This window comes from Bombina bombina, chromosome 7 (assembly GCF_027579735.1).
Source record: "Bombina bombina isolate aBomBom1 chromosome 7, aBomBom1.pri, whole genome shotgun sequence".
NCBI lineage: Eukaryota > Metazoa > Chordata > Amphibia > Anura > Bombinatoridae > Bombina > Bombina bombina.
The window spans coordinates 411,681,737-411,709,596 of NC_069505.1; the positions used below are offsets into that span (position 1 = coordinate 411,681,737).

The 27,860-nt window shown below is 37.3% G+C and overlaps 2 protein-coding genes across 2 annotated transcripts in view; both read left to right on the forward strand.

The window, feature by feature from the left end:
- SFMBT1 (Scm like with four mbt domains 1) overlaps positions 1-12,808 on the forward strand; it is an 80,375-nt gene extending 67,567 nt beyond the window's left edge. The window contains exons 16-21 of the mRNA XM_053721206.1: positions 3,251-3,360; positions 4,865-5,040; positions 6,575-6,753; positions 7,248-7,442; positions 9,179-9,307; positions 10,787-12,808. Coding sequence (XP_053577181.1) covers positions 3,251-3,360; positions 4,865-5,040; positions 6,575-6,753; positions 7,248-7,442; positions 9,179-9,307; positions 10,787-10,927 — 930 coding nt within the window. The 3' untranslated portion in view covers positions 10,928-12,808. The remainder of the gene's footprint in view (positions 1-3,250; positions 3,361-4,864; positions 5,041-6,574; positions 6,754-7,247; positions 7,443-9,178; positions 9,308-10,786) is intronic.
- A 6,581-nt stretch (positions 12,809-19,389) lies between these two features.
- STIMATE (STIM activating enhancer) overlaps positions 19,390-27,860 on the forward strand; it is a 209,978-nt gene continuing 201,507 nt past the window's right edge. The window contains exon 1 of the mRNA XM_053721207.1: positions 19,390-19,619. Within this exon, the coding sequence (XP_053577182.1) occupies positions 19,472-19,619 (148 nt within the window). The 5' untranslated portion in view covers positions 19,390-19,471. The remainder of the gene's footprint in view (positions 19,620-27,860) is intronic.

The window sequence follows — 27,860 nt, forward strand, 5'->3', positions numbered from 1 at the left end:
CAACTAAACAGTTAATTGAATCAGAGCATGAGCCTTAGCGAATCAATTGTTTTTACATCTCTTAAATAGCCCATTAGTGAGGAGGTGGTCAGAGAGCTATGAGTACGGCACACCAGCCGAAACGCGTAAGCTTAGGACACTAAGGGCATGCTGTTTGTTTCTGATGTCTTCATGTATGCTTTTACTGGATTATTAAAGAATAAGTGTTTTACTGCAGCCCCAGGACTCTAAGTGTTTATTTTCAGTTTTGCTTTGTTCTCTTAGTATTCTTAGTTGAAAGCTAAATCTAATAGGTTCATATCCTAATTTCTAAGCCCTTGAAGGCCGTCTCTTATCTCAGGGCATTTTGACAGTTTTTCACCTCTAGAGGGTGTTAGTTCATGTGTTTCATATAGATAACACTGTGCTCACTCATGTGGAGTTCCTAGGAGCCTGCACTGATTGGCTAAAATGCAAGTCTATCAAAAGAACTGAAATAAGGGGCAGTTTGCAGAGGCTTAGAAACAAGGTAATCATAGAGGTAAAAAGTTTATTAATATAACTGTGTTGGTTATGCAATACTAGGGAATGGGTAATAAAGGTATTATCTATCTTTTAAAACAAAAAATATTCTGGTGTAGACTGTCCCTTTAAGTGTGCTCAGATTCCCTTAATATACAAGCCAAATATGTTCTAGGCTACATTATAATTGACACTAAATACATGTCATGTACCTCCCTATAATCATGGGTGCTGCCATTTTGGAACCTAGGTTACACTGCAGGTATCTAAAGGAGATTTGCTGCACAAATGTAAACATGAGCACTGAAATGTACTTAAAGAGATTTCAACATTCTTATAAAAATTTTTAGTTTTTGATGTCCCTTTAAAGGGACAATCTAAATACAAAAATGATATAATTCATTATAGCGTGCAGTTTTTTGTATTACTGACCCTAGATAATTATGGGATTTATCACAATCTATTGGTTATTTTATGCTGATAGGTATGACTGAACGTCAGCCAGTGAAAAAAACAACAAAAATTGTAAATCTTGTCATATTGTATTGGAAAAAAATGTACACAATAAAAAGCCAACAAAATGGTGGTATCATTTTTTTTTGCAAGATGACATCATCAGATGAAGTGCTACTAGTTGGCACGTCTGCAATAATGTATGTGCCTCAGAAAGTGTGCAAATAAAGAGTGTGCACATTTTGATTATATAAGTAAATTGGAACTTTTTATTTCTATTTTTTTTTTATTTCTGCTGTATCTGAATCATGAAAGTTTTAATTTTGACTTTTTTCCCCTTTAAGGGTATAGAAAGGTCAAAATGAAATGTGCATGCGTGCCTTTTAATTTAAAATAGAAGCATTTTTGCAATATACTTAGAATATATTTCCATAATAGCTAATAGTTTAGTACAGTAAGACAATGCACTATTTACAGGAAGTTGTGCTTAAAGTGATGGTAAATCCTAGCGTTTATGAAACGCTAGGATTTACCAGTGGAACAAATAAAGGGGACTTAGTCGTAAGGTATAAAATACTTCATGCTGAAAGTTCCTTTATTTGTCTGAAGCGTTCGCCGCACTTAGATGCTCAGGCAGCCTACAGCAAAACGCTATTTTGCTGAAAAGTGACATTTCCACCTCTTAACCAATAGCTGTACGGGCCAGCTGGCGCCAGGCCGGATATCTAGCACGCTAGATAGGAATACATTGCTAGAATTCAATAGTTTCCATCCACGTCATTTGGTAGAATCCTTACCTAAGAGTCAGTTGATGAGAGTCCACCGTATCGTGTCAGAGACAGATAATCTAAATAAAAGGATTAAAGAAATGCAAGAAAAATTCCGCAATAGAGGTTACCCCCAACATGTATTAGATAAATGTAGTAATAATCTTACCACTAATAAAGATCATAAGGATAAGAACAAGAGAATGATCTTTACATCACAGTTTAGTGCCCATGGGAGGCAAATAGCTAAAATCATTAATAAACATTGGCCTATTTTGCAGAGGTGTAATAATGACATTGTTGAATTTAGAGAGAGACCAATTATGGCCTATAAAAGGGTAAAGAATTTGAGGGACTACTTTGTGAAGTCTGACATAGGACCAGCTAAGCAGTTACAGCAGAGTCATTTAACAAAGAAGAATGTAGGATGTTATCCTTGTTTAGGATGCATTAGCTGTAATTCTGTAATAAGGGGTAAAGAGTTTGTTCACCCTAGGAGTGGTAAAAGGTACACTATTAGGAATTTCTTTACTTGTGACACCACATATGCAATTTATTTAATTAAGTGTCCGTGTTCCCTCATCTATATTGGAGAGACGGTAAGAAAAGTGAAAGATAGGCTTAGCCAGCACCGCTCCAATATTAGATGTGGGAACAGGGAGGCACCTGTCTCTAATCATTTTCTGGAGAAAGGACACAGTATTAGTCAGCTTCGATGGCAGGTTATAGACTATGTGGGTCCGCAGAGAATGGGTGGTGACCGTGAGAAAATATTGAAACAAAAAGAAATGCATTGGATTCATAGATTGGGATCATTAGTACCTTATGGTATGAATAGGGACTTTGATTGGTCAGTCTTTTGGTGAAGAAGAGGTCTAATTAAATTTGATTCATAATACTATATAGATATGTGGTGCTGCTATCAGGGTAGGTTATAACTGCTTTAAATATTTTGGGATAGTATTTTCTGCTGTAAAAATGTTTAAACTATGTATCTTGAATAAAAAGTGTCTTGTTGCAAATTGTATAAATTTTGATAGTTTGAAGAGTAAGATATTTTGTGCAGCAGGTGGCGCTCAAGAGTAAAATGTATTGGCGCCAAGCTAACTGTTTAAAAGAACCACCTCTGAGTATTGTATGTATAGCATGATTAAGTGACAGTAGTCACGAAACGTCGCTCTATCTTTTGTCAATAAAGATACTTTTTTAAGCAAATTGTGCTGTGGACATTCCCATGTTGCACGCTATTGGCTAAGAGATGGAAACGTCGCTTTACAGCAAAATAGCGTTCTGCTATGGGCTGCCTGAGGAGCTCAGTGCAGCAAACGCTTCTGACATATAAAGGAACTTTCAGCATAAGGTATTTTATACTTCATGACTGAAAGTCCCCTTTATTTGTTCCACTGGCAAATCCTAGCATTTCACAAACGCTAGGGTTTACCATCACTTTAAACAAATATATAACAGATTAACGCTATATAGCGGCGCGTGTCTGTTATCTTAATTTTTGCTGTATCTTTTGATGACAGGTCCTGTCACTGCTCATCAACGCTGCGTACAAGCCCAGTCGTGTACTACGGGAACTACAGTTGCAGGAGGAGCCATTGTGGCCGCAACATGCTGAGACTCTGAAAGCCAAGTGAGTTCCTTGGAGTAATAGGAAAAAACATAATGTTGTGTAAAACCCAATTATTACAGAATGTTTGTGTTATATGTTGTTTAGCCAATGGCAAAGAGGGTCAGTGTTTTTTAACCCTTTGAGTGCTAAGCACTTTCCCACCTGGGTGCTAAGGTTTTTTAAAAGGTTTTTTATTTAATATTTTTAAAAATATATATTTGTTTTACTTTTTTTTAATTTATTTCAGTCTTAGGGGTCTGTAGCTGCTTAGATGCCTGAGATACAGGCTTCTAAGCAGCATGCCCCCTGCTCCTATATTTAACATTGTTAATGTTAAATAAAGTTGCGTGGTGACGTCATCACGTTATTGCGCGTGACGTCACCAAGCAAAACGGGAAGCCGGGGTAGGAGCGGGTGGGAACCCCCAGATCTCCCTCAAGTTGGGAGAGTGCTAGTGACGGCTCTGAGCCGTCATTAGCACCAGAGTGGGAAACTCTGTGACGGCTCAGAGCCGTCATTAGCACTCAAGGGGTTAAACCAATCAGGTCTAGTGCACCAAAGATTTTTTTTTATCAGCATTTTCTGTGGTGACGTCACCAAGCCCCAGAAATCCAGATGTGCCGTAAAGGAGAAGGGGGCGGCTTAATGGAGCTGGATGGAATTGTTATTGTTCAAACTACTCAATCTCAGCTCCCTTAAGCCCTAGAAACCTCCAATACCTACCGTTTGAAAGGGTGTGTGTCTTAAAGGGATATGATACCCAAATGTTGAAGCACTTGAAAATGATGCAGCATAGCTGTAAAAAGCTGATTAGAAAATATCACCTGAACATTTCTATTTAAAAAAGGAAGATATTTTCCCACAAAATTTCACACCCCACTGTAAAGAGACTTTAAGCAGCCAATCAGGATAATAGTCCCAGGGCTTGTGCATCTAGCATGGGCAGGTGCAGTTATGTTATTTTCCTATTCAGTTTAAGGAAGCTTACTATGAAATCTCATGAGATCACAGCAAAGCATTACCTCAGCACTGCTGATGCTGATTGGCTATTGTTTTGTTTTTTTCCCAACTTGCAGCTGTACAGTAGAAAGTAGATGAAATATAACTGTTACCAAAACACTTAATCTGGTGAGCTGAAGACATTTTGAGATAAAATATCTTCACTTTTTACATAGAGATGTTCAGGTGATATTTTCATGTCAACTTTTTACAGTTATACTGCATCACTTTCTAGTGATTTTAAAATATGGGTATTATGTCCCTTTAATGGTTTAAGTTTAGCACCAGGTACTACTGAACATGTGCAAGAGTTCACAGTGCATACGTATATGAGTCTGTGATTGGCTGATGGCTGTCACATGATATAGGGGACCGACAAATTGAAGTAAAAAAACTGCTGCACATTTAAAATTCAGAGTAAGTGCTATTGCATTGTCTTTTTCTTATGCCCTTTTTGTGCAATTCTACTATTTTTAGTGGTTCTTTAATAAAACCCTGTCATTGATCTCTCAATATCTCTGGCCAGGTATAAAGGGAAGACATACAGAGCCACTGTAGAGCTTGTGAGGACATCAGACTGTGTAACAGAGTTTTGTAGGAAAACCTGCATCAAACTGGAGTGCTGTCCCAACTTATTCGGACCAGTGATGGTGCTGGATCAGTGTTCAGAAAACTGCTCAGTGCTCACCAAGACCAAATACAGTAAGGGACAGCTATTTATGGGTTAAACAATGGAGACATGGGAAACAGACATTTTGGATATTTTAAACTGATTTTATATTGTAATTACCCTTGTGATTATCAAAATTGAAATAAAGCACGGGTGCAATTAAATTTTACATTTAGCAATATACTTCTATTGACAAAAATGCTTCTAGTAAAAGTCAGTACTGTTTCAGCAGCATACGCACATATGCTATGCGTGACTTGAGGATGAGAGTGCTGGTGCTGGGGCGTATTGTGTGTTGTTTGTATACTGGTGCATAGGGAACTCACAGCATATGTGCATATACTGATAACTAACGGTAATAACACTCACTAGAAGCATTTTTACTAATGGAAGTATATTGTAAAAATGCTTTTATTTAAAATATTAATGCACCCGTGAACATTTACATTTTGATCTTTCTATCCCTTTAAAGGGATACTAAACCCAAATTTTTTCTTTCATGATTCAGATAGAGCATGCAATTTTAAGCAACTTTCTAATATACTCCTATAATCAATTTTTCTTCATTTTGTTGCTATCTTTATTTGAAAAGCAGGAATGTAAAGATTAGGCGCCGGCCCATTTTAGGTTCAGAACCCTGGATAGCGCTTATTGGTGGCCACCAATAAGCAAGAGTAACCCAGGTACTGAACCAAAAATAAAATGGGCCTGCTCTTAAGCTTTACATTCCTGCTTTGTAAATAAAGATAGCAAGAGAACAAAGAAAATTTGATAATAGGAGTATATTAGAAAGTTACTTAAAATTGCATGCTCTATCTGAACCTTTAAAGAAAAAAATTGGGTTTAGTGTCCCTTTAAGTGCCAGTTTTGGTGAAAAAGCAAAACCAATGACAAGGGAATTACAATATAAAGTCAGTTACAAATAACCAAAATGTCAGATATACATGTATATTAATCTGTATTAATACGTAGCTAGGGACTAGTATTGTTTGTCAATATATTATTGCTTATTCTAAAGTTTTTGTACTCTAATAAAATAATTTGTCAGCCCTGTATTTTTGTGATTGGTCAATTTCAACTTTTTTAAGTGACTGAACAGTTCTGCATTTTTGTGATTGGTCTATTACATTTTTTGTTTGTTGTTGCTTTTACTTATGATTGGTTTATTTTAGCCCTGTTTTTTTTGTGATTGGTTAACGATTATTATAGAAAATTGACAACCTTATCTTATTTTGGCGACTTCAACCTCAGTATATTGGAGGAAGCAACTGTAGTGCTGGGAATCGTGTTACCTCCTACCCTGCATTGTTGCTATATATTTGTAACTGACCAATCACTATTTGAGAAGGATGATGTTCACCAATCTCTATTAGATTAGGTTGAAATTCTAATGGCAAATAATTGGTTACACTGCAACTGACTACCCATTACAAGAGCACCAAGCCTTTTAGTCAACAGCCGAATCCCAAACATGTCAGACCAAACACTTAAAGTAAGAGTTTTGACCGACCTGTTTTCACAACATGTTCTCATCTAACCTGACTCTTGTAACGTTCTGGTGTCTAGCTCAGTATAATGGAAGGCGGCGTGGGAGGAACTTAAGTAGCCCTACAGGGATCCTGCGCAGCATCGAAGCTGCCCTGAAAAAGCCAACGAGGAAGAGGAGGCGAAAGAAACACTTCTTTGTTCACAAGAAGAAACGCTCATCCGCATCTGTAGATAACACTCCAATAGGGAGCCCACAGGTGGGTCGGGCAGATGTCTCCGAGCTGATAAAATTTGGTGTGGAAGAAAAAGTGGCGGAGTAGTTGCTATTGTGCTGGGGCACATAACTGTGGAGGGTGGTGTCTGCTGCTCAGTTTTTTGTTAAAGGGATAAAAAAAGGTTTCAATTGAACTGTACATGGGTGCATTAAAATTTTAAATAGAAGCATTTTTGCAGTTTATTTGAATTAAAAAGAGTGCTTCTATAAAAGTTAATAATGTTTTTCGGCTGCATATGCACATATGCTGTGCTGGTCCGTGAACCTGTATTCAAACACCGTACCTTCTCAGAGAGTCAGCAGTGACTTGTATGACACAAATTAAATCTTCACCGATGTAATTCACACACACCCCTAGCACTCTGAGCTTGAATAGTGTTTGAATACCAGTCCACGTGCCCTCACAGCATATGTGTGTACGTCACTGAAAACCAGTAATAACTTTTTTTGCAAATGGAATTTTTTCTTGTTCCGTAGGGGAGTGGTGATGAAGAGGAGGAGGGAGAGGAAGACTCTCATAGTGAGGAAAGTGTTCCAGACCACCAAGAGGGATCAGAATTTTCAGGGAAGGGTTCTGGTTCCACCTCTCCAACTCGGAGTGAACACTCACTGACGTCCGAGAAGAAAAGGATGTTCTGGTCCTCAGACGGTGACAAACTTCTCATGTCCAAGGTACATTGTTTAAGAGGTTAAAGGGACATAAACACCTCTTGCTTTTGTCTAGAAATGATGGTTGTCCCTCGCTTCCTAAAGAAGCCCAAAGCAAATTCTGTAACCTAAGTTTTCTTCAAACTGCTCCAAAGGAAAATTTGTTTTAAATAGTTTACACTATCTAAATCACAAAGAGAAAAAAAAGGGCTAGCTTACGAGTGGAATGTTAGTTTGTTCTCCCGCTCGCGTGCTAACGCCGCTAGAAGTTAGCTTCTTGTACGTGTATTACAAGTTGAAAATTAAAAAGATTTCACACGCGTGCTAACCCGAAGCACACAAAATGCTGAAGTTCAAATATCACAACCGCGTTAATGTATTCTCCCATAGATTTCAATAGAGTTTGAAAAATGGAGAAAAACACGAACACCCTACTCGCGCACAAATCCCCGACCTGCGTTTAACCAAGCGCGCTAACATGAAATGAAATATGAATATTTCCTTTTTTTTTTCTTTAACACCTGAGACCTCATATCTTTGAGCCCTTAAAACTTTTTTAAGCAATATTTTTTAAAACATTTTTTATCAGTGTTATTATGAGTGTAACTATATTTTTAAATGTAGTTTTCCCCCCTAAGAAGGAGAACGGAGGATTTAAAGGGACATTATACACTCATTTTTTCTTTGCATAAATGGTTTGTAGATGATCTATTTATATAGCCCATAAAGTTTTTTTGTTTTTTTTAAATGTATAGTTTTGCTTATTTATAAATAACATTGCTCTGATTTCCAGACTCCTAACCAAGCCCCAAAGTTTTATGAGAATACTGTCAGCTACCTACTCCAGCTTGCTCCTGTTTGTGTAAAGGGTCTTTTCACATGCAATAGAAGGGGGAGGGGGAGTGTCTTATTTGCCACTTGCAATGGGCTTTCCAGCTACCATTTCAACAGAGCTAAACTGAGAGCTTCTAAGTAAGTTTTTAAACTGTTTTATACTGAATTTTTATATCAGTATCTGTGCAGCTTATTCTTTATAGTAGGGTCTATTACATACAGTTATATGAAAATGAGTGTATATTGTCCCTTTAAGCTATCAGGAGAGGTCAGCTAAGCTGGGTTTGATTAGTGTTGAAAAGGGGCAAATTAGAGATGATGATGATGATGATATTACTTTATATAAATCGATTCATGACCCATATCTATAGCTCACACTTTACATCTAAAGGAAAGTAGATTTAATATCTAGCAACACTAGGAGCAATCAAACAATGGAATATTTTGAGGAGGTAGCGAGTGTTGATACAGTAGATGTCTTTAAATGGGCATAATTAAAGTCGTCTCTAGAGCAGCAATGCACTACTGGGAGTTTGCTGAACATATTTGGTGAGCCAATGACTAGAGGCATATATGTGCAACCACCAATCAACAGCTATCTCCCAGTAGTGCACCTATACCTATCTAGATATGCTTTAACACAGCAAGTCTCTTAAAAAATTCCATCTGAACTGGGATGACTTTGCTGTCCCCTTAAATGTTTGTATTTCGTAATTAATGTATTTGTTGAGTATGGAGATGATGCACTAAAAAAAAGTTGATCAATGTATCTGCTCTAAATTAGCTGGTTGAAAAGGAAATCACTGAATATTCATTATGGAGCTTTTTTGTTATTTATTTTTTGATGGCCATTCAAAGCAACTGGTATATTAATGTGAAGTATCCTTTGTTGCAGTAATAATATAAGGTATTGCTCTGTCTTCTAGGACATCCGAATTGAGCTAAGCGAGCCACTGAAGCTGGGCAGCTGCCCCTTGGACTGGAGCGTAAGTGACGTTACTCAGTACATCAAATCCACTGACTGCGCTCACCTTGCCCGACACTTTCAGGAACAGGTAATGTCCAGTTGTGGTATAACTAGAACCATCACATAAGTCACTTCTCATTCCTTTAGATCAGATGTTAAGGGTAAAGTTTATGTTGATACAATATATATATATATATATATATATATTTATTTATTAAGGTCCCTACTGTCCTTGGTTATCCTACTTATATAATACATTCCAGCTGTAGCCAAATCAACATTGTAACTTCTGTAGGCCACTGCAGACTGCAACCACTGCTAAATGAAAGCAGGCTGTTGCTTCAGAATGTCACAATGTTGATTTGAGAAACTAACATTCCCAACATGACTCAACATGCGCGTGCAGTGCATAACTAGTCCACACCTCAGTGGTCTACAGAGGGAAGTAGGAGCAGTATATTGCAGTGTGTTACAGGCTTGTGTGCATTTGGGAGTAAACCCTTAGCTGCTGGTAATATAATTTTACCCAGCATACTGCTATAGCATTGTGGTCACAAGAGGAAGACAACGCTGGGCCAGCTGAGTACAAAATAAAATCCTGCCAGCTATACAACACTAGGTAAAATGCAGGAAAGTTAATGCAAATGCACTGCAATTCCAACACACTAACTAATAGCCAGGAACTATGAGCCAGGAAAATGTGTCTGCAGCAGGGTAATGTAATACCTGTGTGCTACAACATTGTATGCTATTGCTTTGGCCAGGCAGCATTTACTTTAGTTTCCAGGCGCCGTTTTGGCTTTTGTTGCCTGCATAAAAATAGAAATAACATCTATGGGGGGGGGGGAAGGGCTCATCTTGAAATGTTTAATCAAAGGGGAGGCCCACTGTGTAAGACTTTGAAAACCTCTGCTCTAGAACACACTTCAAAGTTTTAACCTTAACCTATAAAGGACTCAACAGCCTCACTCCCAACTATTTGTCCCTCTCTCATCTCCAAATTCTCCACGACCCATCCTCTTTGATCAACCTCTGACCTTCGTCTCTCCACTCCTATTATCTCTACTCCCTCTCTCACTTCCAAGACTTCTCACTACCCAGCTCCATAAGACTGTCTCCAACCTTGTATAGCTTCAGACGCTATTTGAAAACCCACATATCCAGAGAAGCTTACCAGCTCTCCCCTGTTTTTCATCCTACCCAAAATAAATCTTGATCTGCCTTGACTCACTACTGCAAATAAAATCCATGTTAACAAGCTTACCCAAACCTTATGTCTCTGTACCCACAACCTGTAGACTGTAAGCTCTTCAGAGCACGGCCCTCTTCCTCCTGTACTAGATTTTGTTTTTGTATCAGATCACGTCTTTATAATTGTATACCCCTATATCTGTACCCAGCACCATACAAATAAAATGATGATAATAATATTCCTTCAGCAGGCATCTACTATAGAGGGCTGTTCTTCCTTAGGGTTTTTCCAACTGTACGGAGCTGTAGAGTGAAGAAAGGTCTTCTAGATGGTAGTTCCAGAGATGATGCCTTTGTGTTTGTTTCTTCACAACAGGAGATAGATGGGAAGGCGCTGCTCCTGCTGACTCTGCCTGCTGTACAGGACTTCCTCGAACTCCAGCTTAGCACAGCGATCAGACTATGCTACCACATTGAAAGGGTGAAGCTGGCATTTTACCAGAGCCTCTCCAGCTGAGAAATCTCTGGTACCCTGTGTGATTGGCAGTATGGCGTCCAGGCCGGGTGGGTCTACGCCAGCCTACAAGCCTTAAGTGATTTGCACTTTTATTGTATTGTCATCCTGTTTACAAGTCCTAACGAGCATTTCCGTCCACTTCTTGGGAACGGTGTTGAGTAGGCCTGCGCATTCGAACTATTTGGAAACAAACGAATGCCAAATATGGCGGCAACTTGCAGCATTCGGCTATTTTTTTTCTTGTTAAAGTACAACACACTAACATCTGTGCAAATACAGAACTTAGTGTGCTTGCTCTTTCACAAGAAGAAATCTAGGTCTGAAAATAGCTGAATGCTGATGGTGGCCACTATATTTGGCATTTGTTTCCAAATAGTACAAATGCACATGCCTAGTGTTGTATGGAAACATGTCTTTGCTACCTAATTCATTATTACATTTGTCATTGGTTTGTTTGTTTTTTAACACATACATTTTACTATAATACTAATAAATATTGACATAGCCGACATGCCCTCCCTTTAATCACACATTAATCATACAATTCCTCCCCTAATCATTTGTCCAAATCCCCCTCTAACTGCCCTATAACCTCTCCTCATGATTTCCCCCTTTACCTTATTTGTATGACTCCTCACATAACCGCCCCTTTACCTTATCTTTACTACCCCTCAAATAACTGCCCCTTTACCTTATCTGAATTACCCCTCAAATAATGGCCCCTTTACCTTATCTGTATTACCCCTCTCATAGCCGCCCCTTTAACTTATCTCTGTTATCCATCTCCTAACCGCCCCTTTACCTTATCTTTATTACCCCTCTCATAACTGCTTCTTTACCTTCTCCTTATTACCCCTCTCCTAACCGCCCCTTTACCTTAACTATATTACCCCTCTCATAACAGCCCTTTTACTCTATCTCTATTACCCCTCTCATAACCACTCCTTTAACTTATCTCTATTACCCCTCTCATAACCGCCCCTTTAATTTATCTGTACTACCCCTCTCATAACCACCCCTTTAACTTATCTTTATTACCCCTCTCATAACCAACCCTTTAACTTATCTATATTACCCCTCTCATAACCGCCCCTTTACCTTATCTGTATTACCCCTCTCATAACCCCGCCCCTTTACCTTATATCTATTACCCCTCTCATAACCACCACTTTAACTTATATCTATTACCCCTCTCATAACCCCCATTTTACTTATTTCTATTACCCCTCTCATAACTGCCCCTTTAAATTATCATAAGTACCCCTCTCATAACTGCCCCTTTACCATATCCCTATTGCCCTTTCATAACTGCCCCTACGTCCTCTCCCTTTAAGCGCTTTCATAACTGCCCCTACAGCTTCTCTCTTACCCCATTTAAAACTGATCCTGTGTTTCATATGCTATTGGTTCCTTTATGCTCTCTCTATATCCTATGTTTAGACTTTTTGTCAGAGTACCGACATCATTTTCTCACATTCCCTATATTTTTTTCTTTAGAAAATCCGAATTTTTTTTTTTATATACTTATTTTCACACAAAAGGATGGAGATAAAATACCTAGACCCTCTTTGCACTCAAAAATCAGATGTCCAGGAGAAACAGTGGAATTAAGCAGATTTTGCATTATTTATTTTGTTGGTCGATTAAAAAAAAAAAAAAGACTAAACTTTCAACAGTCAATTGTGATAATATAAATGTTTTATTCTTTGTGAATTTATAACTGAGTTAATCAACTCAATTTTTCTCCAGTAAATGTTTTGTTTAATGTAAATACAATGTATAAAATAAAACAAAAATATAGTGCTTTGTTTGATAACTGAATCATAATGAATTTTATTTCTTTGCCCTTATGGGTTTTTAATAAATTTGTAATATTTTATATTTCTGTGTTATTATGTCTTTTTTTTATTATTATAATTTTTTTCAACACTGATAAAATACACACACTGTATATGGCCAACAGTATGTAGAATATCACACCTATATTAGCTCGCTGAATATTTGGATATCCCATTCCAAAACCATGTGCCTTAAAGGGACAGTCTAGTCAAAATTAAACTGTCAGATAGGGCATGCAATTTTAAACAATTTTACAGTTTACTTTTATCATCAAATTTGCTTTTTTCTCTTGATATTCTTTTGAAACTACACATAGGTAGGCTTATATGCTGAAGGCCGCCTTTTAGCTCAGTGCATTTAGACAACGCTAGTTCATGTGTGCCATATAGATATTATTGTGCTCACTCTCGTAGAGTTATTTATGAGTTAGCACTGGTTGGTTAGAATGCAAGTCTGTCAGAAGAACTGAGATAAGGTAGCAGAGGCTTAGATACAAGGTAATCACAGAGGTATAAAGTATATTAATATAACTGAGATAAGGAGCAGTCTGCAGAGGCTTAGCTACAGGGTAATCACAGAGGTAAAAAGTATATTATTATAACTGAGATAAGGGGCAGTTTGCAGAGGCTTAGATACAGGGTAATCACAGAGGTAAAAAGTATATTAATATAACTGAGATAAGGAGCAGTCTGCAGAGGGTTAGATACAAGGTTATCACAGAGGTAAAAAGTATATTAATATAACTGAGATAAGGGGCAGTCTGCAGAGGCTTAGATACAAGGTAATCTCAGAGGTAAAAAGTATATTAATATAACTGAGATAAGAAGCAGTCTGCAGAGGTTTAGATACAAGGTAATCACAGAGGTAAAAAATATATTAATATAACTGAGATAAGGAGCAGTCTGCAGAGGCTTAGATACAAGGTAATCACAGAGGTAAAAAGTATATTAATATAACTGAGATAAGGAGCAGTCTGCAGAGGCTTTGATACAAGGTAATCACAGAGGTAAAAAGTATATTACTATAACTGAGATAAGGAGCAGTCTGCAGAGGCTTAGATACAAGGTAATCACAGAGGTAAAAAGTATATTAATATAACTGAGATAAGGAGCAGTCTGCAGAGGCTTTGATACAAGGTAATCACAGAGGTAAAAAGTATATTAATATAACTGAGATAAGGAGCAGTCTGCAGAGGCTTTGATACAAGGTAATCACAGAGGTAAAAAGTATATTAATATAACTGAGATACGGAGCAGTCTGCAGAGGCTTTGATACAAGGTAATCACAGAGGTAAAAAGTGTATTAATATAACCATGTTGGTTATGCAAAACTGGGGAATGGGTATTAAATGGATTATCTGTTTTTAAACAATACAAATTCTGAAGTAGACTGTCCCTTTTTAATATTGAGTTGTCCATCACTTAGAGCCTATAACAGCCGCAACTCTTCTGGGGTGGCTTTCTTCAAAAACAAACAAAAGCCCATCAGCTAGTTCTATGGCGCGTTACGGCTCAGGAGCAGCCTCTTTTAGACCACTGTGCTTTTCACAGAGGAAGACTTTCCTGAAGTACATCAGTCTGATCCTGGTAGAGCGCTTCTACCTTTGTATGCATTTGTATTATGACCCTGAGGAGGTCTCCCTAAGGTTCATGGGGGAAACCAGACGTGGACTCCTTGCCCAGTGTGCTTAGAGGAATGTGACTGCACCTCACTGATGAGGCCCATAGAAGGCTGAAACGATCACCTTCTATGGGCCTCAGAGGAGAATTGCCTGTCGGGGCTGGACTGACCTTACTTGGCGGGATCAGACTGATATGCTTCAGGGAAGTCTTCCTCTGTGAAAACCGCATTTGGTCTAAAAGAGGCTGCTCCTGGGTGGTAAATCGCCATAGAACTAACTGATGAGCTCTTCTTAGATCCTGGTAGAACGGTTCCCTCTTTGTATATTATATATATATATTTATTACATTTAAAAAAAAATATGTTTTATATATATATATATATATATATATATATATATATCTTAATATATTTGTTTTATATGTATGGTCCTTGGTGAGGATTTAATCTTTTACCAACGAACCAATTTTATGGGGTGATATTTTATATATTTATATATATATATATTTTTTTTTTATTAGTTTTTATTGAGGTTTTTAGGTATGACTGAACAAAACAAGTCCTTACAAATATACATCATAGCCACAAGTCTTTACAGGTTAGAGCAACATAAAATACAATTAAAGTTTTGTACTTGTTGTTATAGGGATAATGTTGAGCGAAACTTGAAAGAGACATTATGCAAGTCGATAATGATGCGCGGACTATACAGTGCAAAAAGTAAAATGAACATAACAATATACTGGATATATTCCAAGGGGATCTCTTCAGAGTCTGATTAACATTAGTATGATCCACACAGGTTCAACTTGAGACATCTCTATTGGATGATACTTTTGCTACTGTATATCTCTCTGGATTGCTCTCATGTTTTTATATTGTTATTTCAATAAAAATAATTACCCAGGTAAACTTGTGGCACAAAAATGAGGAAAGTTAGCCTTAGTTAAGGTCTCTCTTGGACCTGGATAGAAATAAGTTAACTTCTAATATATTTATGATAGCCTCAGAGCATGATGGAATGAGCATGAGATCTTAGAGTACTTGCACCATAGAGAAGTACAGAAATAGCAGACAATATAATAGGTATAAATATAACATAGAATATTACAAAATAGTGAAAAGAGTATGTGGAATTTGAGGCATTACAGAGATGTAGAAGATATAGGTTATATATAAAATAAATGCTAAACTGATACAAAGAGTCCATAATCTGTGGTTTACAAGACTCTCTTATACCTTAATATAGTGGGGTCATGGGTATGGGAGGGATCTGGAATATTAGTTGGGTCATGGAGGAGTTGGACAAGGTAGCGAATTACCATGGGATGTTAGCTAACAGCACCAAAAATAGTAAAAGAAATAATAGCTAAAGGGGACTGTTTTATCTGTGATATGAAGCTCAATTTTGTAAATCTAGGCCCCTTTAATGTCCACACTTCAGACAGCAGCCTCATTATAGGGGTGACAACCTGTGTCTTAGTCAGTGTCAGCTAATATGTACCCTAGGTAGCATCAAGGGGAAAACAACTGCTAGCAGGAGAAGTTGCAATGAGATTCTTGTTAGCCTCAGAGTATATCATTGTAAATTATAGTAAATAGAGTTAGCGCTCCGAAATTGAACAATACCCTGGGTACACAAACTTTGTATATTAACTATGCCAAATCTAAAATCAAACAAGTAGCTATCATGACATTTGGTAGGTTTAAAGAACCCTTAATGATACCATAAGAGTTGTACGGTCAAAGACAAAACAAGCTACGGATGTTGTCTAATTAGACCACTTGGCATGAGTCCACAGCATATATACAACATCGCTGTGATGGTCTCCATTTACCAATCCCACTTTTTTGTAAGCTGTGAGCTATACTGTTCAGGTAAGTGGGTAAAGCTTTGCCAAATAGCCATGGGAGGTCAGCAGGACATGAAAATGCTAGTGGACTACCTCCAGTCTCTATCTTCAGGTTGCATCTCACTTTTAGCGCAAAACAAATAAAGTACAGGAGCACCGGTTATCAAAAAAAAGAAACAGCTTTATTCCCCAGTCTGGGATACACATAAAAGAAGTGTAGCAAACAACAACAAAGGAGGGATGCAGGAGCTCTGGTGGGTCATTCCTCTATCTGCTGACGCGTTTCGGCATTGGTGCCATAATCTTAGCATAGGTATCACTTGTGGCTATGCCTCTTAATACCTAAAACAGCCATTCTATTGGCTAAAACCAAAATCGTGAGAGTGACCTCACCAGTTCACCTGTCCGCATATATAATTAGATTCCATTTTGTGTAAAAATATAAATGCGTAAAACATAAAATACAGTGAACATTGTGCATGAACAATAATTCCCAGTCACCCCCTAAATAGAAACAGAGTGGAGGATAACATTTTAATACTAAATCACAAATCTTCCGGTGCAATAATCATTAATCACTATCTTTTAAGAATAAACAGATATAGCGATAGTTAGTGTCTCATATATACAAAATAAATAAAATAGAGAATGACTGGAGTGTTACAAAACAGTGGCATAAACTATATAAATAATCTCCCCAATTGGGGAGGTTATGACACTGAGTGGTATATACTAGATATAGCTAATACACACTGAGGGAACTGCTCAGAACATGATATTATCCAGCATACTTAGATATCCCCTATGGTTTGGCAAAAACAGCCACAAAAGACTATAACAATGATAGTTATACTAATGTTGTTTGTCCTGTATGTGCAAATGAAGTCTTTTAAGTTATAATTTATACTGAGCTTTTGTTTTTGGTGTAAATATAGAAGGTAAGAACCAAAAGGGATTCAGATTTGCATTTAATGGAGGTAAAACCATTGGCAATGTGGTTGCTACCACAGAGCTTAAATTAATGATTATTGCACCGGAAGATTTGTGATTTAGTATTAAAATGTTATCCTCCACTCTGTTTCTATTTAGGGGGTGACTGGGAATTATTGTTAATGCACAATGTTCACTGTATTTTATGTTTTACGCATTTATATTTTTACACGAAATGTAATCTAATTATATATGCGGACAGGTGAACTGGTGAGGTCACTCTCACGATTTTGGTTTTAGCCAATAGAATGGCTGTTTTAGGTATAAAGAAGCATAGCCACAAGTGATACCTACGCTACGATTACGGCACCAATGCCGAAACGCGTCAGCAGGTAGAGGAGTGACCCACCAGAGCTCCTGCATCCTTACTTTGTTATTGTTTGCTACACTTCTTTTATGTACATCCCAGACTGGGGAATAAAGCGGTTTCTTTTTTTTGATCACCGGTGCTCCTGGCGGGGCTTTTTTTATTTTGATAGGGCTATTAGATTAGGTGTAATTAGTTTAAATATTTGATAATTTCTTTTTTATTTTGTTTAATTTAGTGTTTATTATTTGTAGTAATTTAGATAAATGTATTTTGTTAATTTAATTTATTTAATTTTGGTATAATGTTAGGTTTTAGTGTAAGACAGGTTAGGTTTTATTTTACAGGTAAATTTGTATTTATTTTAGCTAGGTAGCTATTAAATAGTTAATAACTATTTAATAACTATTGTACCTAGTTAAAATAAATACAACTTACCTGTAAAATAAAAATAAAACCTAAGCTAGTTACAATGTAACTATTAGCAATATTGTAGCAAGCTTAGGGTTTATTTTACAGGTAAGACTAAGTATGTATTTAGTTTTAAATAGGTATTATTTAGGTAATGTAATTTGTATTTAGATTTATTTGAATTATATTAAAGTTAGGGGTGTTAGGGTTAGACTTAGGTTTAGGGGTTAATAACTTTAGTATAGTGGCGGCGACGTTGGGGGCGGCAGATTAGGGGTTAATAAGTGTAGGTAGGTGGTGGCGACATTGCGGGCGGCAGATTAGGGGTTCATAAGTGTAGGTAGGTGCTGGCGACATTGGGGGCGGCAGATTAGGGGTTAATAAGTGTAATGTAGGTGGTGGCGACTGGGGGCGGCAGATTAGGGGTTAATAAATGTAATGTAGGTGGCGGCAACAATGGGGGCAGCAGATTAGGGGTTAATAAGTGTAATGTAGGTGGCGGCGATGTCGGGGGCAGCAGATTAAGGGTTAATAAATGTAATGTAGGTGGCGGCGACATTGGGGGCGGCAGATTAGGGGTTAATAAGTGTAATGCAGGTGGTGGTGATGTCAGGGGCAGCAGATTAGGGGTTAATAGTGTAATGTAGGTAGTGGCGATGTCGGGGGCGGCAGATTCGGGGTTAATAAGTGTAATGCAGGTAGCGAAGATGTTGGGTGCAGCAGATTAGGGGTTAATAAGTGTAATGTAGGTGTCGGTGATGTCAGGGGCAGCAGATTAGGGGTTAATAAGTGTAGGTAGGTGACGGCGATGTCAGGGGCAGCAGATTAGGGGTGTTTAGACTCAGGGTTTATATTAGGGTGTAAGGTTTAAATATAAATTTTCTTTCCCCATAGGAATCAATGGGGCTGCGTTATGGAGCTTTACGCTCCTTTATTGCAGGTGTTAGACTTTTTTTTATTAGCCAGCTCTCCCCATTGATGTCTATGGGGAAATCGTGCACAAGCACATAAAACCAGCTCAAAGCAGCGCTGGTATTTGTGTACCTGTAATAGCAGCGCTATTAAAGGTGAGAGGTAGAAATAACTTGCAAGTTATGGAGACAGCTATAACGCAAAACGTAATCTGGCAGACTGTTACTACAGCTATACTTTCACGTTGTGTATTCACTAGGAGGGAGGAGCCATTGAAACCACGCCCACCAAGTGATTCCGAAGTTATCCTTAAGTGAAAGCCACGCCCTTTACTCTAAGCCCCACCCAATCCGCCTTCTCCCTAATGTGCAAGACCAAATGAGCCACGCCCTTACACTTACAGGCCCCTGCCATATTGCCTACTTCATCAGGATGGGCTGAAAAAGACCACGCCCTTGAAAACAGACCCGCCCCTTACTTACTTACCCGCTGTGGTTCCTCCCACTGTCATCGCTGCACCGCCCCTGATGATCACGTGTCACATCGAGCGGTGACGTCACACCGGTCCTGTCCCAGCTTGCCGTGGTGAGCGGCTGGGACTGGCTGTGAGCTATGGGCCCCAGTACCGGTAACGTGAGCATGGACTCCCGGCCGCCCCCACTTTCCCCTGGGCAGGGTTGCGAGACCGGGGCTTTTATGGACAGCTTCGGGATCTTCCTCCAGGGCCTGCTGGCTGTCATGGCCTTCAGCATCCTCATGTGTGAGTAACAGTTACTCTCTGTGTCAGTAGTGAAGAAATGAGGAATGTAGTCAAGTCCTTGTGGTACTGATCTCTATATATACATTGTCTAATGTAGTATGTGTGTACTGATCTATATATACTGTGTGTAATGTAGTATGTAACATCCCTTGTGGTATTGATCTCTATATATACTGTGTGTAATGTATGTGTGAGTAACAGTCCTTGTGGTACTGATCTCTCTATATATATATATATATACTGTGTGTAATGTAGTATGTGTCAGTAACATCCCTTGTGGTATTGATCTCTATATATACTGTGTGGTAGTATGTGTGAGTAACAGCCCTTGTGGTACTGATCTCTATATATACTATGTGTAATGTAGTATGTGTGAGTAACAGTCCTTGTGGTACTGATCTCTATATATACTATGTGTAATGTAGTATGTGTGAGTAACAGTCCTTGTGGTACTGATCTCTATATATACTATGTGTAATGTAGTATGTGTGAGTAACAGTCCTTGTGGTACTGATCTCTATATATACTGTGTGTAATGTAGTATGTAACAGTCCTTGTGGTACTGATCTCTATATATACTGTGTGTAATGTAGTATGTAACAGTCCTTGTGGTACTGATCTGTATATATACTGTGTGTAATGTAGTATGTAACAGTCCTTGTGGTACTGATCTCTATATATACTGTGTGTAATGTAGTATGTAACAGTCCTTGTGGTACTGATCTCTATATATACTGTGTGTAATGTAGTATGTAACAGTCCTTGTGGTACTGATTTCTATATATAATGTGTGTAATGTAGTATGTGTGAGTAACAGTCCTTGTGGTACTGATCTCTATATATACTGTGTGTAATGTAGTATGTGTGAGTAACAGTCCTTGGGGTACTGATCTCTATATATACTGTATGTAACAGTCCTTGTGGTACTGATCTCTATATATACTGTGTGTAATGTAGTATGTGTGAGTAACAGTCCTTGGGGTACTGATCTCTATCCTATCTATCCTGTGTGTAATGTAGTATGTGTGAGTAATAGTCCTTGTGGTACTGATCTCTATATATACTATGTGTGAGTAACAGTCCTTGGGGTACTGATCTCTATCCTATCCTATCTATCCTGTGTGTAATGTAGTATGTGTGAGTAACAGTCCTTGTCCTGTGTGTATAAATGTGTTAGTGTGACACAGCAATAGCTTTAAGGGGGCATGGAACCCCAAAAATCATTTCATGATTCAGATACTGCATGCTATTTTAAACAACTTTCCGATTATTTCTATTATCTAATTTGCTTTGTTCTTTTAATATCCTTTGTTTAAAACAATACCTAGGTAGGCTTAGGAGCAACAATGCACTAATGGGAACTATCTGCTGATTGGTGGCTGCACATATATGCCTCTTGTCATTTGTTCACCCAATGTGTTCAGCTAGCTCCCAGTAGTTCATTGTTGCTCTTTCAACAAAGAATTCCAAAGGGATAAAGCAAATTTGCTAATTGAAGTAAACTGGGAAGTTGTATACAATTGTTTGCTCTATCTGAAACAGGAAGGAAAAAAAAATGGATTTCATATCCCTTTTAAGAGAAGTATTTTTATGCTAATACAAGTGTATTGTGTTAGTACATTTTAGTTTTGGCTGGAATCTCCCTTTAACACAATAAAACGTTTTCCAATCTGTGTTCCTTGGACACCAACTAAATGTGAGTCAGTTGAAAAATCTGCTCCCATGGGGAAGTACATAGCCCAAATAATAGTATCTTTGTACTGTGATAAAAATCATATTCCAAAACGCGTAGATGACGACAACTTTCTAAACTGAGAGCTTTATTGACTCCTCCCACAAGGGAGCATGCTTTGTTAAGATATGTATATATGCTGGCTTCCAGTTCAGGAATTGGTGTACAGGTTTTTGCCAGGTTGTGTTTATTACTTCTTGTTTGTGTGTATTTTTAGAAATATATGTTTTAGGATATGATTTTTATGATTGTATAATTATGCTAATATTTTGGCTATGGGAAACTGTGGTTTTAAAATATATTTTTGTATTTTTTTTTTTAGATTTTATAATATATATTTTATATGCTTAGACTTTAAAGGGACAGTCTACACTTTAGTCATCTTAAAGTCATGCAGCAGGAACAGTAAATAAGTTATTTTAAAATGAATAGTGTTTCTGGCCAGTTTGAAATGGCTGCCAAGCTCAGCCCACTGATGACATCATGATCTGGGCTGCATATGGCATCCAATCAAAAAAGGCTCACTAGTTGGATTCAACAGACTGTCAATGCTATTCAGCAGAATGCATAGATGCAGCCCAGATTGTGATGTCATCAGTGGGCTGAGCTTGGCAGCCATTTCAAACTGGCCAGAAACAATATTCATTTTAAAATAACTTTTTTACTGTTCCTGCTGTGTGATATAGAAAAGGTGCAGAAGGCTATTTGCAGCTTAATCTAAGGTAACTCTTTAAGATGACTAAGGTGTAGATTGTCCCTTTAACTGTATTTAGCACTTTGTGTTTTTTTTTTGTCTTTGTTTTCATAGGTTTAGAATGTGGCTTCTCTGGATTTATTAGTGGAAAAAGTGCAGCAGATTTGTGTTCTGGCAAATTGTGTTCCCAATAATTCATATGGAAAGTGCTTAAAGGGACACTAAACCCACATTTTTTTTCTTTAATGATTCAGATAAAGCAGCACTTTTATGCAACTTTCTAATTTATCCTATTTTTTTCTTTGTTCTCTTGGCATCTTTATTAAAAAAGGAAGGTAAAGCTTTGAAGCTGACCTATTTTTAGGTTCAGCACCCTGGATAGGGCTTGCTTATTGGTGGCTACATTTTTCCATCTATAAGGAAGTGCAACCCAGTTGCTGAACCAAAAATGGGCCTATTCCTGCTTTTTGAAATAAATATAGCAAGAGAACAAAGAATAATTCATAATAGGATTAAATTAGAAAGTTGCTTAAAATCATTAAATAAAAAAAAAATGGGTTTAGTGTCCCTTTAAGTGTTTGTATTTTTGTAGAAGATCTTGGCACCAAGAAGGTTTCTTTTCTTTGGTCCTGGGTTGCATGTCTGGGATGTTAAATAAGGATTGAGTGCTTATAGGGAGAATTGCTTTACAGGGTCCTGAGTGGTATTAGGGTCTCCTGAACTGAATCAGCATAGGACGCACAGCTATAGAAAATGATTATAATAATGGTAACATGGAGTTTGTGTTTAAAGGGACAGTAAAGTCATAATTAGACATTCATGATTCGGATAGAACATATAATTTTTTTTTTTTAAACACTTTTTTTCCCCAATTTACTTCTATTATCCAATTTGCTTCATTCTCTTGGTATCTTTTGTTGAAGAAACTGTAATGCCCTATTGGGAGCTATCTGAATGCATTGGGTGAGCCAGTAGTATGAGGCATACATGTTTAGCCACCAATCAGCAGTGCGTGAGCCTTCCTAGCTATCCTTTTCCACAAATCTACCACTCTTTCTGTAAAGAATCCATCCTGCAAGTGACTCTTATAACAGGTACCCTTCATCATGAGAGCATGACCTCTTAATCTGCTGTTGCATTGTTTGTGATAATTACCATCATCCTCAACTCTATTAAATCCTTTAAAGGGACAGTCTACTCCAAAATGTTTGTTTAAAAAGACAGATAATCCCTTTATTACTCATTCCACAGTTTTACATAACCAACATTGTTATATTAATATACTTTTTACCTCTGTGATTACCTTGTATCTAAGCGGCTTCTTTCTGACAGCCCCCTGATCACATGACTATGTATTATCTATTGACTTGCATTTTATCCAATTAGTGCAGTGTCTGCAGCAACCCACGGGCGTGAGCACAATGTTATCTATATGGCTCACATGATCTAGCAGTCTCCTGTTGTGAAAAGCAAATAAAAAAACATGTGATAAGAGGCTGTCTGTAGTGGCTTAGAAACAGACAGAAATGTAGAGGTTTAAATATTATGAAGTATATTAATATAACTATGTTTGCGCAAATCTGGTGAATGGGTAGTAAAGGCATTATCTATCGTTTAAAACCATTTTGGTGTAGACTGTCCCTTTAATATACATTAAAGGGACAGTAAAGTCATAATTAGACATTCATGATAAAAATTCAGTGGAGATGGGTACCTAAATATTTAGGTACCTATTTAGAGAGGAGATTTTTTGGACCCATCTCCACTGAATTTTATTGTCTATGGATTTTTAGGAAATCGCCTTTTCTTCATGGACTTTTCCCTATGTTACTAGGAGTTTTCTTTGACCTTTTAGTGCCGGAACCATAATATTTCAATTCCTGGTATACCAGAGGTACCCTAGATCATTATCTTGCATTTTATGTTTTTTTATGTAATGACTGTGTAATAAATCTTTTTTCTGACACAATATACCATTAACCCTTATTTATAAGGGACTCCCATTATACATTTTTACCACTTTCCAAATCACTTCTATTATTTAATTAGCTTCCTTCTCTTATCCTTTGTTGAAGAGTTTATCTAGGTAAGGTCAGGAGCAGCAAAGCACCTGATTGGTGGCTGCATATATAAACTGATTTTCATTGGCTCACCCGTATGTTAAGTTAGAAACCATCAATGCATTGCTGCTTCTTCAACAAATGATACCAAGAGAATGAAACAAAGTTGGTAATAGAAATAAACCGCAGAGTTGTTTTAAAATTGTTCTACCTAAATCATGAAAGAAAATGTTGGGTTTTATACACAATAAGTGGTGTGTCCTTGGGTTGTAAAACAATGCAAATGTTCTGTTTAAAGCATTTAGTTTGTATGCAGGTCTTTTCCCAATGCAGTGGTTAATTTCTCAGGCGTATATAAAACTGTCTGTGTTTTTTTTTGTTTTTTGATTTTGAAATGAACAGAACATGTCTGTATGTGCACGACACACCCATAGTACAACAAAATACTCACGTTGGATCATGTTAATACTGCACTGAGAACAAAGTAGTATTTTGATACCAGTAATAAAATGTCATGCTCTAACTCAGGGGTTGACAAATCTGCTTACAATCAGGCAGAGAGTGTTTTTTTGTATGTAGAAATGGAGAAAGTAACCCAAATAGTTTGGAGCCAGGGTAAAAATTCTTATTGGCTCCTTGGTTTGTCGAGCCCTGTTCTATCTGATCAGTGAAAAATGAATTTGGAGTTGCATGATTATTTAACACCATCTGCTATATCTTGTTAAAGGGATAGGAAAGTCATTTTAAGACAATTTTAAATTCACTTCTATTTTCAAATGTGCTTCGTTCTCTTAGTATCCCTTGTTAAAAAATGAATACGCACATATCCTACACTAGTGGGAGCTGCTGCTAATTGGTGCCTGCACACATTTGTCTCTTGTGATTGGCTAAATAGATATTTTCAGCTTCCTGTCAGTAGTGCAATGCTGTCCCTTCAGCAATGGATAACAAGAGAATGAAGAAAATGTGATAATAGCATTAAATTGGAAAGTTGTTTAAAATTGTATGTTCTATCTGAGTCATAAAAGAACATTATGGGGTTTACTATTCCTTTAACAGCCATGGGGGAGTTTAGAATTTCCCAGCTTTTTAGTTTGAGTGTGAACTTTTAAATGTTCGTTTTTTTTCACCATTGGATATGTACTGTTTGTAACAGAAATACCGTAACCGACAAATACACGCCGTGCGTAACGGGTGAATACCGTAACCGACAAATACACACTGTGTGTAACGGGTGCATATACGCTGTGCGTAACAGGTGCATACTAAACGTTAGTGTGTATAGAGCTCAGTATGTGGATATTATGTTAATCCCTGTATACCAGCAGTATTTGTTACGGTTTATGAAATATTTTGTGCTGAATTTACAAAATATTACAGTTAACATAGAGGGGCTTTATTATAGCTGTTATACATAATACATCCGGCAGACTTGTCTCCTGTATTGTATGTCTGTCACCTGCAGTACACGTAGATATGAACATTATAGCTGCTATAATAGCTGCGAACAAACTGGCTTCGGTTCCAACACAGATTAATCTCCTGGGAGTTAAGTTTGCTCTTTCAATATTTGACTTTGTTATTGCTTCTGTGTGCAGAAAAATAAACCTTTTACCTTGTACCCTTAAAAGCTTACGTCTGTTACTGCCACGACATGGAAATATAGTTTCTCTTTAGCACTTTGATTGTTCTTTTGGTATTCTTTGTTGAAAACTAAACCTAGGTAGGCTCATATGCTAATTTCTAAGCCCTTGAAGGCCACCTCTGTTGTTTTTTTTTTTTTTTTTTTTTTTTTTTTTTACAGCTAGACAGCACTAGTTCAAGTGTGTCATAGATAACATTGTGCTCACTCCCATGGATTTATCTAGGAGTCAGCACTGATTGTCTAAAATGCAAATCTCTCAAAATAACTGAAATAAGGGGGCAGTCTACAGAGGCTTAGATACAAAGTAATCACAGAGATAAAAAGTGTATTAATATAACTGTGTTGGTTATGCAAAACTGGGGAATAGGTAATAAAGGGATTATCTATATTTTTAAACAATAAGAATTCTGGAGTAGACTGTCCCTTTTTAAATACACTTTTGAAACAGCTGTAGCTGTAAAGGGATAGTCTATTTAAAATTAAACTTTCATGATTCAGATAGAGCAGCAATTTTCTGATTTACTCCTATTTATTCATTTTTCTTCATTCTCTTGGTAGCACCTGGGTAGCACTTGCTGATTGGTGGCTACATTTAGACACCAATAAGAAAGTGCTACCCAGGTTCTGAACTAAAAATCGTCCGGCTCCTAAGCTTATATTCCTGCTTTTTAAAATAAAGATACCAAGAGAACGAATAAAAATTGATAATAGAAGTAAATTAGAAAGTTGCTTAAAATTGCTGCTCTACTGAAACCTAAAAATATAATTTTGACTAAACTAAAGTGGTTCCTGGAGGTCCTAGTATTCTGACCCTAATCATATCTTTAATAATGCAGGAGCTAAATTATAGATGTTCCTAATTGGCAAAGGAGATAAGATAGTGTCCTCGGACTGGAGACAATTGTAAATTTGCTTATAAGGTACATTTCAAAAATCTTTTGTATACAGTAACTGCTTATAATAATGATAACAATATTATTATTATTATTATTAGTGACAACAGATTCTGCAGTGCTTATATATTAGACGTGTACAGACAAAAAATAGATTTAATGAAATCATTCAGAATTCATTTAAAGACAATATATCAGTCTGCTACATTTTGTAAAGAATATCTTCAGTTTAAAGGTTCAGTCTACGCCAGAATTTTAATTGTTTAAAAAGATAGATAATCCCTTTATTGCCCACTAGGCAATAAGCCTCCTCAGAGGGCAGTCTATGTCGAAAAGAACAAACCCCCAAGCTAAATTTACAAAAATAAAAAAAGTAAAATGACGACAGAAAAAAATGTAAACCTAAACTAATACCCCTATAAAAATAAAAACACCCCCTAATCTAATACTAAACTACCAATAGCCTTTAAAATGGCCTTTTGTATGACATTGCCTTAAGTTAAACAGCTCTTTTACCTCTAGAAAATACTAAGTCCCCCTAACAGTAAAAAACCCCCACCCACCAAACCCCCCCCAAAATAAAAAAAACTAAACTACCTATTGCTCCTAAATGGGCATTTGTATGGGCATTGCCATTAAAAGGGGCAATCGGCTCTTTTTCTAGCCCAAAAACCCTAATCTTAAAAAAAAAAAAAAAAAAAAAAACACCCCAAAAATTAAAATACAAAAAGCCTAATCCGAAGCCCCAAATGGGTACTCACTGGTTCTGAAGTGGAGGCTCCTCTTCATCCGATGTCCGTTGTAAACTGAAGATTGAATGCAAGATACTGCAATCGATTTGGGGTACCTTGCATTCCTATTCGCTGATATTTTGAAATCAACCAATAGGATTAGAGCTACTGAAATCCTGTTGGCTGTTCAAATCAGCCAATAAGATTTCAGTAGCTCTCATCCTATTGGCTGATTTAAAAAATTTCAGCCAAAAGGAATGCAAGGTACCCCAATAAATATGGGGTACCTTGCATTCAATCTTTCAGTGTGTGGCGGACGATCGCATGAAGAGGAGTCTCTACGCCGCCGAGGATCTCCGCACCGCCTTCGCTTTGGATGAAGATAGAAGATGATGGACCTGCCTGGAAGAAGACCTTCTCCCTCGGACTTTAGGAACCGTGAGTACCTATTTGGGGCTTCAATGTTAGACTTTTTTTTTATTTTTT